Source organism: Drosophila suzukii, chromosome 2L (genome assembly GCF_043229965.1).
Source record: "Drosophila suzukii chromosome 2L, CBGP_Dsuzu_IsoJpt1.0, whole genome shotgun sequence".
NCBI lineage: Eukaryota > Metazoa > Arthropoda > Insecta > Diptera > Drosophilidae > Drosophila > Drosophila suzukii.
The window spans coordinates 9,377,785-9,391,471 of NC_092080.1; the positions used below are offsets into that span (position 1 = coordinate 9,377,785).

Sequence of the window (13,687 nt, forward strand, 5' to 3'; positions counted from 1 at the left end):
GCCTGTGCCTATGTCATGTTTGCACCATATCCCCCACATACGATTACATCTGATTTGGCACCCCTTCGCCAAACCACTACCCGCATATAAAAACACATACTCGAATTTTTATTCCTTCCCGGCATTAGTTGATATAAATCCCATGTACCGTTACACATACCGCACTCACACTCGAAAAATACATCTATATATATATATATTTATATAGTTGCGAGTGGAATAAAAAATACGAGCAGGGAAAACAGCATATTGCAACTATTTGTGTTGTAGTTTTGATGCAATAAAGCCCCGTACACTTCCCCCAGTGGCGTCGTAAGGCCCACTGACAATGGGTGCACTTGTTACCGATTCATGGGCTGCTGTTCTTTGGTAAATAATTTCATAATAATGTTGTTGTTGCGAGCATAACAAAAGATAAGCTGAAAATTGCAACAATTACAGTTGAGTTAATAATATTTTCGTTTTATCGCCCATTCCTACGAAAGCCATTGCATATGGTGCATGATTCTCAGTGTATGTGAGTACTGGCGGGCCTTTTTGACACTTAGCAATAAAATAAATTAAACAATAAATTATAAATTTGTACAAAAAATGACTGTTCGACGAACAGGCGCCCAGAAATGTTAGGCCAGGGGGAACTCGACTGCGATTTTCTGTTTTTCAGCTGGCCTGTGTGTGAAAGTTTTTTCTCTCCCTCTTCATATGTGACCAAGTGCGTATATGTGTGTACATGGAATACGTCTAATGCGCCCGACTGACCAACTGGGGAGTACGGGTTCTGGAGGGGGGATTACCGGCCGTAAAACCATGTTTCCCACACAGTTGCAAGACCTGGTCACGGGTCGTATGGGTGTTTTCATGTGTGTATCGCCCTGAACGGGTAACCCACTTACCTAGCTGGGACAATTATGTACTGAAACTACCTGACCCAAAGTAACCCTCGGTTGTCGAAGGTCAGGTTTGTATAGGAATTGGAAAACCATTGCATAAAAACTAAAATGGTTTTTTAAAGGATTTTTCATTCCCTAACAAATACCATACAAGGTAGTACTAACAAAATGTTGACACGCATCATTTTAAGAACCAAGGTTACTCTAGCAAATATATATTATACATATATGTATTGACAGATGTTTCAAGTCCATAGCATGAGTTAAAACTTTTAGTTTTATTGCTTGTCGATTTTCAATTATGTTTTTAGTACTTAAGAACATAATCTCATACTAGCTCTCTTAGAGACCTTTGTACCCACAAAATCGATGAAAATCTTGTTTCCATAACAAATAAAAAATTACCAGTTTTTGAGACTGTATACTGATAACAATATTCGGCATCTGTTCTATTGGTTTGTTGCCCCAAAGTGCGACAGACTCAGACTTTTTCTCTTATCAGTCAAAGACTGATCCAACCACAAATCCCCATCACGTGTCTAAGGGTCAACCAATGGATTTCAAATGACAGACAAGAGCTCTTTACTAATCGTTGTGGCTTAAGCGATTGTCAACGCTAGTAACCTATTTATTGCTTCTGAGCACTGTGGTTTGAATATATTGATTGACGATTTTTTACAAAATAGTTCGTTTGTTTTTTATTGAAAATATTCATGTTCGTAGATAGTAATACTTTAAGATTATGACAATTTTCGGACAAAAAGTAGCTAGAGCAATTTACAAATGTTGGTATATTAATATTATTAAGTATATCCTTGGCTAGCCGCCTTTCTTTGCGTATTTTATGTTCTTAAAATTCCAAAGACCCGCAGAATTGGTCAAACCACAGTGCCTGGGATGGAATCTCCGGCTTCGCTCCCAGCTACTTACATATGTTCGGGCTTATCAGCATCTGGAGGCGATGGCATAAATATCAGTGGTCTAAACTCGGGCGAGTTTATTCGTCGCGATCACCTTCAGCATGTACGACCTCAAGCCAGCTACGAGCTATACGAGTACCTCGCTCCACGAGGCGGTCAAACTGCGCCTGGACGAGCCAGGATCCTTTACGAAAACGGTCGAGCCGCAGACAATTCCCCAGTTCTTCAGGGAAGCCTGTGAGAATTATGCGGATCTGCCCGCCTTGGTATGGGAGACCCCAGGATCAGGAGTAGATGGTTGGACCACTCTGACTTATAGCGAGTACCAGGAGAGAGTGGAGCAGACGGCACTGATGCTCCTGGGCGTTGGAGTCGAGGAACGCAGTTCGGTGGGCATTCTGGCCTTTAACTGTCCTGAATGGTTCTTTGCGGAGTTTGGCACCTTAAGAGCTGGAGCTGTTGTGGCCGGAATATATCCGAGCAACTCAGCGGAGGCCGTTTACCACGTTCTATCCACCGGAGAAGCCTCCGTTTGCGTGGTGGATGATGCCCAGCAGATGGCCAAGTTGAGGGCAATCAAGGATCGACTGCCTCGCCTCAAGGCGGTGATCCAGTTGCACGGACCCTTTGAAGCCTTCGTCGACCAGGAACCGGAATACTTCAGCTGGCAGAAGCTGCAGGAGAGAACCTTCTCCAACGAACTGCGAGAGGAACTGGTGGCCAGGGAGAGCAGGATCCGTGCCAATGAGTGTGCCATGTTGATCTTCACTTCGGGAACCGTGGGTATGCCCAAGGCAGTGATGCTGTCCCACGACAACCTTGTGTTCGATACAAAATCAGCAACAGAAAGACTTCAGGATGTGCAAATCGGCAAGGAGAGTTTTGTGAGTTATCTGCCCCTGAGTCATGTGGCTGCCCAGATTTTCGACGTTTTCCTGAGCCTAACCCACGCCGGATGTGTTACATTTGCGGACAAGGACGCACTCAAGGGAACGCTGATCAGGACCTTTAGAAAGGCGAGGCCGACGAAAATGTTTGGAGTTCCACGCGTCTTCGAGAAACTTCAGGAGCGTCTTGTGGCCGCGGAGGCCAAGGCGAGACCCTATTCCAGATTACTCGAGGCGCGGGCTAGAGCTGCTGTGGCTGAACACCAGATAACGCTGATTGCGGGGTGAGTTGTGATAATCTACAATATGTTTCTTCAAAATGTTATTGATAATATTTTTACAACAATATATTGAGCCTGGAATTTACTTATTACGTGCGAAACATTATTTTTAATGTTTTCTTATAAAATACTTTCCTTTTCATTACCCTACCTAAAACATATTCAAGCCTGTTCCGGTCCTAACTTTTGACTATTTTATACCAATTCGAATTAAACAAATGTTAATACTTAGACTTCACTCAAAATATAATATAATAAAAAATAAAATATAAATTCTAGAAAGAGATTTTGAAATTAAAAATATACTGTATACCCTTTAAAAATATAATAATAAAACTAGATACAATAGTTTAACCCAAACCATAGTTAAACATTTTCAAGTAAATTATTTATATGTTATATTTTGAATTATTATATTTTTTTTCAGGAAATCTCCTTCCATTTATGGCAATACCAAATACTGGCTTGCTTCTCGCATCATAAAGCCCATACGTGAGATGATCGGTCTGGACAACTGCCGTGTTTTTCTGACCGGCGGAGCTCCAACCTCCGAGGAAATGAAGAAGTTTTTCCTCGGTTTGGACATGCCCCTGGGCGAGTGCTACGGAATGTCTGAAACCGGCGGTGCCGTCACCCTGAATGTGCAGATCAACAATTTATACAGTTCGGGCAAAGCGTGCGAGGGACTTTCTCTGAAGATCCAGGAACCCGACTGCAATGGCCAGGGGGAGATCCTAATGCGGGGTCGCAGCATATTCATGGGCTACTTGGGACTGCCGGAGAAGACTGAGGAGACGGTCAAGGAGGATGGGTGGCTGCATTCCGGTGACTTGGGCTACCTCGATCCCAAGGGAAATCTGGTGATCTCCGGTCGACTGAAGGAGCTGATCATCACCGCCGGCGGGGAGAATATTCCCCCGGTGCACATCGAGGATCTGGTCAAGAAGGAGCTTCCCTGTGTGAGCAATGTACTGCTTATCGGGGATCATCGCAAATATCTGACTGTCTTGCTGTCCCTGAAGACCAAGTTTGATGGCAAGACAGGAATTCCCCAGGACGCCCTGCGGGAGGAGACAATAGAGTGGCTGCGGGACTTGGGTATCCATGAGACCCGTCTCTCCGAACTCCTTAATATCCCCTCTGATCTGCAACTCCCCAACGACACAGCCGCTCAAGCGGCCGCCCTCGAGATCACCGCCGAACCCAAGCTTCTGGAGGCCATCGAGGAGGGTATTAAGCGAGCCAACAAACATGCCATCTCGAGTGCCCAAAAGGTCCAGAAGTTCGCCCTCATTCCCCACGAATTCTCTCTGGCAACCGGAGAACTTGGTCCCACCCTTAAGATCCGGCGAAACATTGTCCACGCCAAATATGCCCAAGTCATAGAGCGTCTGTACAAGTAAACTTAAACTACAAAGTGGATTTCATAGCCTAAGTATATATTTTATTACATTGAAATCATTATTGACACACATTTTTCTTATATTTTAAGACACCAAGTTGAAACTAAATATATTTGTTATTAAACCGATGTGAATTTTATTTTTAAAAAGAGATTAGGATCTCTCGTGATCGTTTCGGACCGGCTGCCACTGAATTTTGCTGACGCACTGAAATAAACAAGGGGTTATTGATAATGGAAAAAGTCAAGCCAATCGGTTGTTAATTATTATTGCATCTGATTATGGACAAGCTAATTAATAATAAAACTTAGTTGCCCTAGAACAGGTAAATTTGTTTCATAATTTTTAAAATTATTTTTATAACGCTGGAATTTTAAGAAACTTCTAAGAAGTATTTTAAACAAAATGTTTTCTTCAGTTATGGTACATTGGTTCATCTAGTATTCTAATTAATGAACATTATTTATTTTGTTTTGTATTTTGTTATTAAAGACGTCGAAGTTTTTTAAGTTCTTAACAAACCATATTATTCAGCTCCTTTGTCCCGAGTTTACGTTTCTCATTGCGATCCACGAAACTTCGCAGCCAACGAAGTCCTGCGAAAGCCATTGCGATGGCCACCAGCATCCAGATGATCACTGATCGCGAATCAAATCGATCTGTGGGTATCTTGGGCCAGGTAAGAGGAGGTGGCGAGGGATTGGACTCATCATATGTTGGCTAAACAAAAAAGTAATTTAAAATTTTGTAAGATCTTGTATCAGTTGAACTTCACTTACCACACACTCGCAATTGTCTGTCTTTTCTTGAGGAACCTTACTCACATCTAGTAATATAATTGATCGATTACTTCCGCCCTCAGTGCAGTCTATGCCCTCAATATTGGTAATATTTTCACTCCAGTCGTTAATTACCCTCCAAGGACGAACAAAGTTGACAGAGGCTGGCAGTTTTCTAACCAAGTTCTCCACCAACCAGGCGCAGCTCCAGTTATTATCCGCCAAATTTAGGTATCTAAAGTGAAGCAGACTGCTAAGACCAACCGAATTTAGACGATTAGAACTAAGATCCACATAGAGAGAGAGACGGTTGAGGGACGGAGACAATTTTTGCAGGAAATCAGCATCATCCAGTGCATTTCCGGCCAATTCGATATATCTCAAATGGTTTTGATTGAACAACATCTCAGAGGACAACTGTCTTATTTGGTTATTAGCAAGGATAATCTCTTCCAGCTGAGTGTTGGCATCGAATAATTTCTCAGGCAGTGTGGTCAGTCGATTAGAGCTCAGATCAATTTGAAGAAGGGCAACAAGAGTCCCCAAACTTTCAGTATCTAATACTTCCACTTGATTGTGACTTATGTTGAGGCGCTGTTTTGGACAAAAAATAATAGATTACAATCCTATATTTAGAGCCAAATAAAAATATTATACTAATTAACTCACCTCCAATGAATCCAACCCCGATAAAGCTTCCTTACTTAGATTGGTAAGGTTATTGTAACTTAAGTCCAGGTCCTGGAGTTCAAAGTTTTTGGAAAAACCCAGAGGCTCCAGTTTTTGCACTAGATTATTCGATAAATTCAAGTGAACCAGTCGGGCCAATCCTCGTTGGCTGAGAAACTGAAGACTGGTCAGAAGATTTTGATCTAGACGCAGGCTACGAAGATGGGTATTGCTTTCAAAGGATTCCATCTCGATGCCCTTAATAAGATTATGATGAAGTGTTAGACTGGAGAGACGATGAAGGCCGCGGAAAAAGTTGCCATCGATGTGCTGCAGCTTATTTCCATTCAGGTGAAGATGCTTCAAATGGGACAATCCATTAAAGGAATCCTCCTCGATTTGACTGATCTGGTTGCCTTGCAAGTCAAGTGTTTGCAGCTGGGGATATAGTTGAAAACTCTTGGCCCTCAGCTTCCTGAATCCATTGTGGCTCAAGTCCAAGTTGGTTAGGGCGCCTAAGGGTTCACTGGACCAGGATCGCAGGGTGCTCAGATTGTTGTGGCAGAGGGAAAGAGATTGTAGTTTGCTCAGACCGTTGAGTGAAAAGTCATCCAAATCACTTAGACCACTGTATTGCAGCTCCAGATGGAGCAGATGATCGAAACGCACAAAAAAGGCATTTTCCAGATGCGGCAGGCTGCAGTTGCTCAGGGTGAGTGATGTCAGGAACTCCGTGTCCCGTAACAAGGTCACCTCGGTATTATTGCAGTTGCTTAACTGCAGGCAATATACCCTTTGCTTGAAGCTAAGGATCAGCAACAGGAGACCAACTAAACGGGGGTACATCGCGTGGCACAATTCGCCGCAGACTAACCCCACGGATCTGGGAATCTGTAACTACAGCCCTTATCTTATTGCAGCAGCTCGCGGGGCCAGCCGACAACTCGTCAAGATAGGTAATCAGTTGATCAACTAGCCGTCGTTTGCTAAGCGAAAATATTTGCCTACCTTTCAGTCAACGGTGAAAAAAGCTCGGCTACTGTTTCAAGAACTCGCAAAATGCATAAGCTAATTATCTATTATAATCGGCATTATTATAGGTTAGGGCCATTTAGATACCTGAATTTATCTCGCTGATAAAAAGTGTGATTTTGTGCAAGGTATGTTAAACAAATTGTGGTTGACCTTATTTTTCATTTCTATGATTACGAAATTCAATTGCATTGTTCACAGAAAAATATTAAACTAAAATTTGAAAACAAGAACAAGTGATGATTTGGATTTTATATTTCGGAAAATAAATATTATGATATATTTTGTTGTTATCATGCTGATAGCGCAATAATCCAACAAAATCAATTTTTTTAGTATTTGTCTTTTCAAAATACTTAAAAAAAAGTGTTTAAGTAACTTTGAATGCGGATCATATTACACATTTAACAAAAAACTGAAATGTATAATATGATTTGATATGATATAATTGAATGGCATCGCGGTAGGAATGGGAAATTTCATAAAGCGCTTTTGTGCAAGCACACATGCATATTTCAATTAAAATATGCAACTGCACAGTTGAAATCTCTTGGCTTCTTCTCACTCTCTTTTTACCTCTGCGGGTCGATTTTGGTTTGGTTTATTTGTGTTTTACCTGCATTTCAACATTTACTCTATCCTATTTGCTGATTTTGACGGCATCACGAAATTGTGTATGAATGCACATGAGGAATTGGAGTGAAAATTGGTTTGGGGGATGGTGAAAGTCCGAGAGAAGGGGCTAGCCACAGCAGAAAAGCCACAACAAGCTCTGCAGCGCACAGAAATGTTCAGAAACAGATATTGAACAAAACCAGAAACCCCCAAATAAAACGATTATGACTATACAAATTCGCCTGTTGCCACACTATTGCGATGATTATTAATGCAAACGTTGAGTCTGGCCCAGAAATGATGTTGTTTCAGTTGGCGTCCGAACTGAAATTGAATGGAAAGGTCCTGGATAGTGAATGCAGAAGGCTTAGCAATCGAACCTGAGTGCAATCCTGAAACAATCTCAATGCCATCACAATGTGATTGCACTGCGAATGGTATGGTCAACAAAGAAGATGGTCAACTAGGCCGTAAATGAAGACAAATTGATTGCGTTTAGGTAAAATAATACTATAACGACAAGCAAAGCAAAATCCTAAATGATTGCCTCAGCAATATCTTGTATCATATATACATGTCGATACCTATAAAGCAGAATTAACCAGAGATAATACAAGGCAAATTAAGTCAGGAACTGCATGTGGGAAAGCCATTGATAAATTGAGTTTATCTGCAGACATTATGGAATAAGTAAAGTGCAATTCAACACAAATCATTTTAAATTATTAAACATTTAATGTGTTTCATAGTATTCTTTTAGGCGATTTTAGGTCGATTAAATATTGAGTATACGCCTAGTGGCTCAGCCTCTGTTCGTCCACAATTATTCGCCACTTTTCCCAAACTTTTCTTTTATTTTCTGCCAGAACGACTTAAATTCGATTTCCCTGTCTAAATGCGGTTTTAAATTTTACTACCACAACGGCGAACTTTGACTTCAATGTCCCCGCAGATATAAACTCGGTCCTTGCGCTAAAATGACAAATTTAATATGTACTCCTTGTCTGCCGCTTGTTTGTTTGCCTTCTCGGCGCTTTAGCTGCATTTTCCTTTTTGGCCAATGCAATAAAAAAGTAGAAGAAATTACGAAGACTTGGCCAAATGCCAGCTGGAGCACGCAGAAGGCAGAAAACAGAGGACGGCCAACACATTTGCCAGAAGGCATTGCAGATGGTTGGGAGTTCAGGAAGGTCGGGGAAAACCGAGAGGATATCTACACACTTACCAAACTGTTTTTATTTGCCAGCCAGTCAGTCTGGGACTCGCAGCTCTATTGCAGAGACTCTCCACTTTATAGTGTGTATATATGGGTATTAAAATATTTTCGTACATATTTCAGCTGCCAAAATTATTTCAATTTAGTTCCGCAAAATAAATTTGCTTCCATTTTTGCCTGCTCTTGACTCTCTCAGATTTCTTTCGTTTTCATGCGATGAGCACGAAAGTGCCATATTATTTACTTATACGAATCATATTTATGACAAATTAAGTCTTTGGAATGGATTAAATTTAAGTCACTTTCATGGCAAAGGAAAATTCAATTTGTTGGAAAACTGTTGTCGAATTTTAAATGCTGTTACTTATATTACTTTTAAAGGGGAATACATTTTAACTTTTAAGTTATTCATATATATTTTATTAAACTTTACTCGAAGTAGCACAAAAAGCAATTTTTGCGACCACTTTCCTTGCAGTTTCATTTCCCTTTATTTTATACCCAAGCTGTTAATAAAAAGCAGTTATTATTAATTGCATGGAAAAAGTATCTATCCACTCAATAAAGCAAAACCACTTCCCAAGTATAAGGTTACAGAAAGATTAAAACGATTTTTATTCCTTTCGTGCTTCACTTTTCATAGCCGTTGTTTAATTTTTAATTGCTTCGCTCAACCGCTCTACACACTGCACATAAATTTCGCCTGAAATCAGTGGGTTCCTAGCCCCTCGACTATTTTTTTCATTTCTTTAAATAATTCAATAAGCGCATTGTCCTTTATATACGTTTACGGGCTTTTCTTTGCCAAACTCCCAAACAGGACTCATCCGGAATGCAAGTCCCTGGTACAACTTACTCTATGTAACCCTCGACTCATTGTAACTGCAATTCTGAAGGTTGGCAAAGTCCACACAAGGGTCAGCGAAAATTTAGCTCAGTTCCCTAGCCGAATTTCTTTAGCTTTCCACATTTAATAGAATTTTTGCCTTATTTACTGGGACAACAAATGCAACAGAGCACTATGAGAAATTTAGAGAAATGTTCTCCTTTTTTCAAAGCAGAAAAAGTGTGCTAACCAAAAATTAACCTATTAAATTGAATATTATAGCTTATTACTACCTAATTTTGTGGGGTAATTTGAAAAGAGTTTTTCCAACACGTATTTTCTTATTCTGTCGCTTTTCTTCTCCAGCTGGGTAAACAAAAAAGTCGAAAAAACACAGAGAGAGTTCCAAAGTTTTCATTACCGGAAACAGAAGACTGCATTTAGTTTGGGTTTTCTTTCTGGGCCTGCAGTCACAACAATTTCTCCTCGCTGTGTGTATGTGCCAGTGTTTATTTATTTGGTGAGCAGTTAAAATTTTGGCATGCCAACAATGAAAGGAGAATGGAGAAAGGAGTACGGACACATATGCGGATACGGATAAGGACAGGAACAGGGACACGGACCTGAAATCGCTCCAAAAACTGACTGACTTTCGAGCCACACACTAACATGTATTTTTTCCAACTGGCCAGTGGTGCTTTTCCGGCCCCATGCATTTCGTATTTCGTATTTAATTTCATTTGAGCTCCCCCGAACCGAGTCCTAGTTCCTATTCCAATCCCGGTTTTTCATGCCTGTGCAAACATTACATTTGTGGTCGCCCGACCAGGCCGAACTTCAATTTGTTTTTGTTTCACGATTCCCTGTTTTTGTTTGCCCTGCTGCACAGCTCTCGTAATTTTAGTTCACTTTTTAGTCGCTGGAAAGTGGGCGGTGTTTGTTTTAATTGCTGCTGACAACGAAACTTTCAACAAATCAGTGCCAGTGTCCGTCCAATCCCAGGCAACGGCTAAAAAAGGATTTGCAAACTGGATGATGGCAAAATGATTGAATAATCGACGTAATTTTCTAGGGATTTGCGGTGGTAGTTGGGCATATACCAAAATAAAATGAATATGAATTGAGTGCATGCAAGTTTTAATTCAGAACTCGGTCACAAATGCAAATAACTAACCTGGGAGTTGTCTGAATAAGAAAATAATAATCATTTTAAAACCAAAAGAAATGCTTTAAACATTTGGGAAAGATCTTTTTTATACCATTTTATACGGGGTGCCAAAGAAAATACTTCAGGGATAAGTCGTGTAAAATGTATATTGATGCACATAAAAAACTTAGCCCCATTCAGCGTTCTGCGATTTCTAAGGCACCAACGATAAACAGCAAATGGGGGATATCTAAAAGAATGCTGAGAGAAAAGGATTGCCACCTTTCAGTATACATCCTTTGCACTACCTAGTTGAAAACTTTTTATTGCATACTTTATGACCCCAGTATATTCTATATGTTTATCATTTTTTCTATTGCATACTTCACGGCTATTTTATTCCTTCTCTAATAACACCAAAAAATAAAATCCCAAATTTATATTTGAAAATGGATCTGAAAGAAAAATAGTTGTACTTGTTGTTGAGGTTCAAGTATGGCTAAAAATATATTTAATCGTGAACACACTGGAAATTATAGCATCAAAGCCAAGAGGAAATTTAGTCGTGTTAATCAAAGTTATTTTTAGGATGCAAATAATTATATGCTTTTTAGATTAGAAAAACTCGTGATACCTAAAATGTATATATATTTTATAATTATATTTTTTTTATTACTCAAAAATCCTTTCTAGATATATTCAGATAGACGAACTCTATATCCCTCTATACATAATATTATTAAGTTCCAGACAGTTCGGAATGTGAGCTGCGTTCCACGCCGCCATTGCAGAGCGATGGTAATGCAAATTTGTTGACAGTCGTGTGCAAAAGGCGAATTGAGTGATATCTCAGCTTACTCGGTGGCAACAGCCGTAATAAAGCCGTCCTTCCGCCCACTCCACGCCTTTCTCCCATCAAAATGGCTGACTGCACACACATTTCCGGCAGAGAACGCCGTGTTGCATGCCAATAAATCATAACGCTCCGTCTGCAGACTGCATGTCTATATATATATATATCGGTGTATATATATATAGAGAAAAGTGCGGGCGCAAGCAATGGCCATTGGAGGAGAAGAAGGGTTTCCAGAGCGGTAATGGTGCAATCGGCCATGTTATTATTGTTGCTGCTCTTATTATTATTGTTCGCCATCGGCACGATTGAGTTCGTTTCGTTTGGCCTTTACGTTGTTGCCGGATAACTGGCTGCTCGCCGTTGGATGGTCGAAATGGAAAAGTTGACTTGTCATAAAAATTGAAATTGTTATCAACTCGTTCGTGCGTCCGACATTCAAGGATTATTGCATTAAAGCAACCAGAACGAAGCAGGCGGAGTACAAACAGAGAAAAGTATGACCGAACACTTAAAATACCGCATCAAGAGATGCCAAATTAAATACCCTTAGCGATTGGTTGGCCCATAAATGTCATTTAATTTTGTTTACCCAAGCTGCCTTCACACGGGTTTATGATAAAGTTCCCCTTTCTTATACAGACTATACAACTGATATGCTCTGTGGAACATTTTTTACTAAATTTATAGTGTGGCCGAATATCTTTAAAAATTTCGTACTATTGACATTTGTTTCTAAAAAAGACATGCATTTTTTATCTATTTCTTTTCTAAATATCAATATATTTGACAATTCTGATATTTTTAATTTAAACAAATACTACTTTGTTCCACAATATAAAAAACAAAAATATCATAAAATATAAAAAAATTAATAACGTATTTTTAATGATTGGCAAAAACTATTTCACTTTATAAACATGTAGTTCACACAAAAATATTGATATATTGATATTTTTATTCAACAATTGTCAACAACCCTACTTAAGTCGTATTTCGTACCTTTATTGATTTGTATAATTAAAGCATTTAAACCCCAAATTACCGATTTTTTTTTGCTTAATATTAACTTCCATTTGTGCGCATAAATCAGTTAGCAAAAGGATATTACCCCTTGAATATGTATAATCTGAGAAAGGGAGTGGCACTGAAGAGCTTAATGGCATATTCGCGTACAGGTATCACGCTGCGAAAGTGGCTGCAGTTGGTTAAACTTCCGGCTGCTTCATACGGATTAAAAATCCGATAGTCTTTGTCCTTGTGCAGTTCTCTTTCAGCATTTTCCCTGGCTGATAAGCCGATATCAGTATCGCGCACTGAATCGCGATGGCAACTGCATCGCCAATCGAAGTGCCAATAAATTTCCTCCTTTCGCATGTCATTTATCATGTTTGACTCAGTGGGAAATGAATAATGTGCAACGAAATGAAATGCCAAATGAGCTTCGAACATCAAGTGCCATGGCAATTATGGCATTCCCTCTTTTTAATGCCTTCGGTATACATATTTTAAAGGAATGTGGCAATGGCAACAGAAAGAAAGCTAACTTATCATATAAAGATTGATTTTTCTTTAATACCTGTTTAGTTTTGAATAATAAATCAAAGATGTGGAACTAATTGCCTTGAGATATTTTATCTAGAAATGAAAAATTCCTGTCTTTGAAATATTTACCACTCTGCGTCTCTCTCTTTAATTTGCTCTAGGCTTCGAGCAAACAAGTTAAATTTCCCTCAATTATTGGCTAAACTATTTTTAAGTGTCGATGTCCTCGACACAGTTTTCGGCTAAGAGAGCCAAAAAGTGAGAGAGAAATCCTTGCCCGGCGACAATTCATTTGACAGTCACGAAATCAATTGGAAAAGTGAATAAGCAGAAAGTGAGAAACGAAATCAAGTTGCATAAATTATCGAAAAATCAGATCAGCAAATTGAAACAATTGAGTGTCACGGCAAATTCCCAGGAACTGTCAATTTGGCCAAAGCCTCAAATGGAGTTCCTGTGCGGCCTTGTGTAAGTGCTTTTCCGCTGAAATTGCTGTCCTTTGATTTTTCGGCATCCTTTTTTTTTGGCACTTTCCTTTCCTTTCACTACAAATGCAACCCGGTTTCACTTTGCTGCACTCGCTGCAAATTGGTGTCTTGCAAATGGCTCGTGAAATCAGCCAGT

At 39.7% G+C, this 13,687-nt stretch overlaps 2 protein-coding genes across 2 annotated transcripts; one reads left to right on the plus strand and one right to left on the minus strand.

Annotated features, from left to right (window-relative positions):
• The first annotated feature begins 1,877 nt into the window (after window positions 1–1,877).
• On the plus strand, window positions 1,878–4,509 carry hll (heimdall). The gene is made up of 2 exons (XM_017090223.4): window positions 1,878–2,981; window positions 3,406–4,509. Exons 1-2 carry the CDS (start codon window positions 1,912–1,914, stop codon window positions 4,379–4,381), a joined length of 2,046 nt encoding a protein of 681 aa, XP_016945712.3. The 5' UTR covers window positions 1,878–1,911; the 3' UTR covers window positions 4,382–4,509.
• On the minus strand, window positions 4,401–6,717 carry LOC108021482 (insulin-like growth factor-binding protein complex acid labile subunit). Its single transcript, XM_017090224.4, has 4 exons — window positions 5,830–6,717; window positions 5,161–5,754; window positions 4,904–5,101; window positions 4,401–4,588 (listed from the first exon to the last, which is right to left on the minus strand). Exons 1-4 carry the CDS (start codon window positions 6,673–6,675, stop codon window positions 4,535–4,537), a joined length of 1,692 nt encoding a protein of 563 aa, XP_016945713.4. The 5' UTR covers window positions 6,676–6,717; the 3' UTR covers window positions 4,401–4,534.
• Window positions 6,718–13,687: the final 6,970 nt, after the last annotated feature.

Excerpts from the sequence above, each read along its gene's own strand:
- hll (XM_017090223.4), top strand. The coding sequence starts at position 1,912 with ATGTACGACCTCAAGCCAGCTACGAGCTATACGAGTACCTCGCTCCAC. Across the intron at positions 2,982-3,405 it reads CAGATAACGCTGATTGCGGG|GAAATCTCCTTCCATTTATG; the intron begins GTGAGTTGTGAT and ends ATTTTTTTTCAG.
- LOC108021482 (XM_017090224.4), bottom strand. The coding sequence starts at position 6,675 with ATGTACCCCCGTTTAGTTGGTCTCCTGTTGCTGATCCTTAGCTTCAAG. Across the intron at positions 5,755-5,829 it reads CGGGGTTGGATTCATTGGAG|CGCCTCAACATAAGTCACAA; the intron begins GTGAGTTAATTA and ends TGTCCAAAACAG. Across the intron at positions 4,589-4,903 it reads CAAAGGAGCTGAATAATATG|TGCGTCAGCAAAATTCAGTG; the intron begins GTTTGTTAAGAA and ends TGTTTATTTCAG.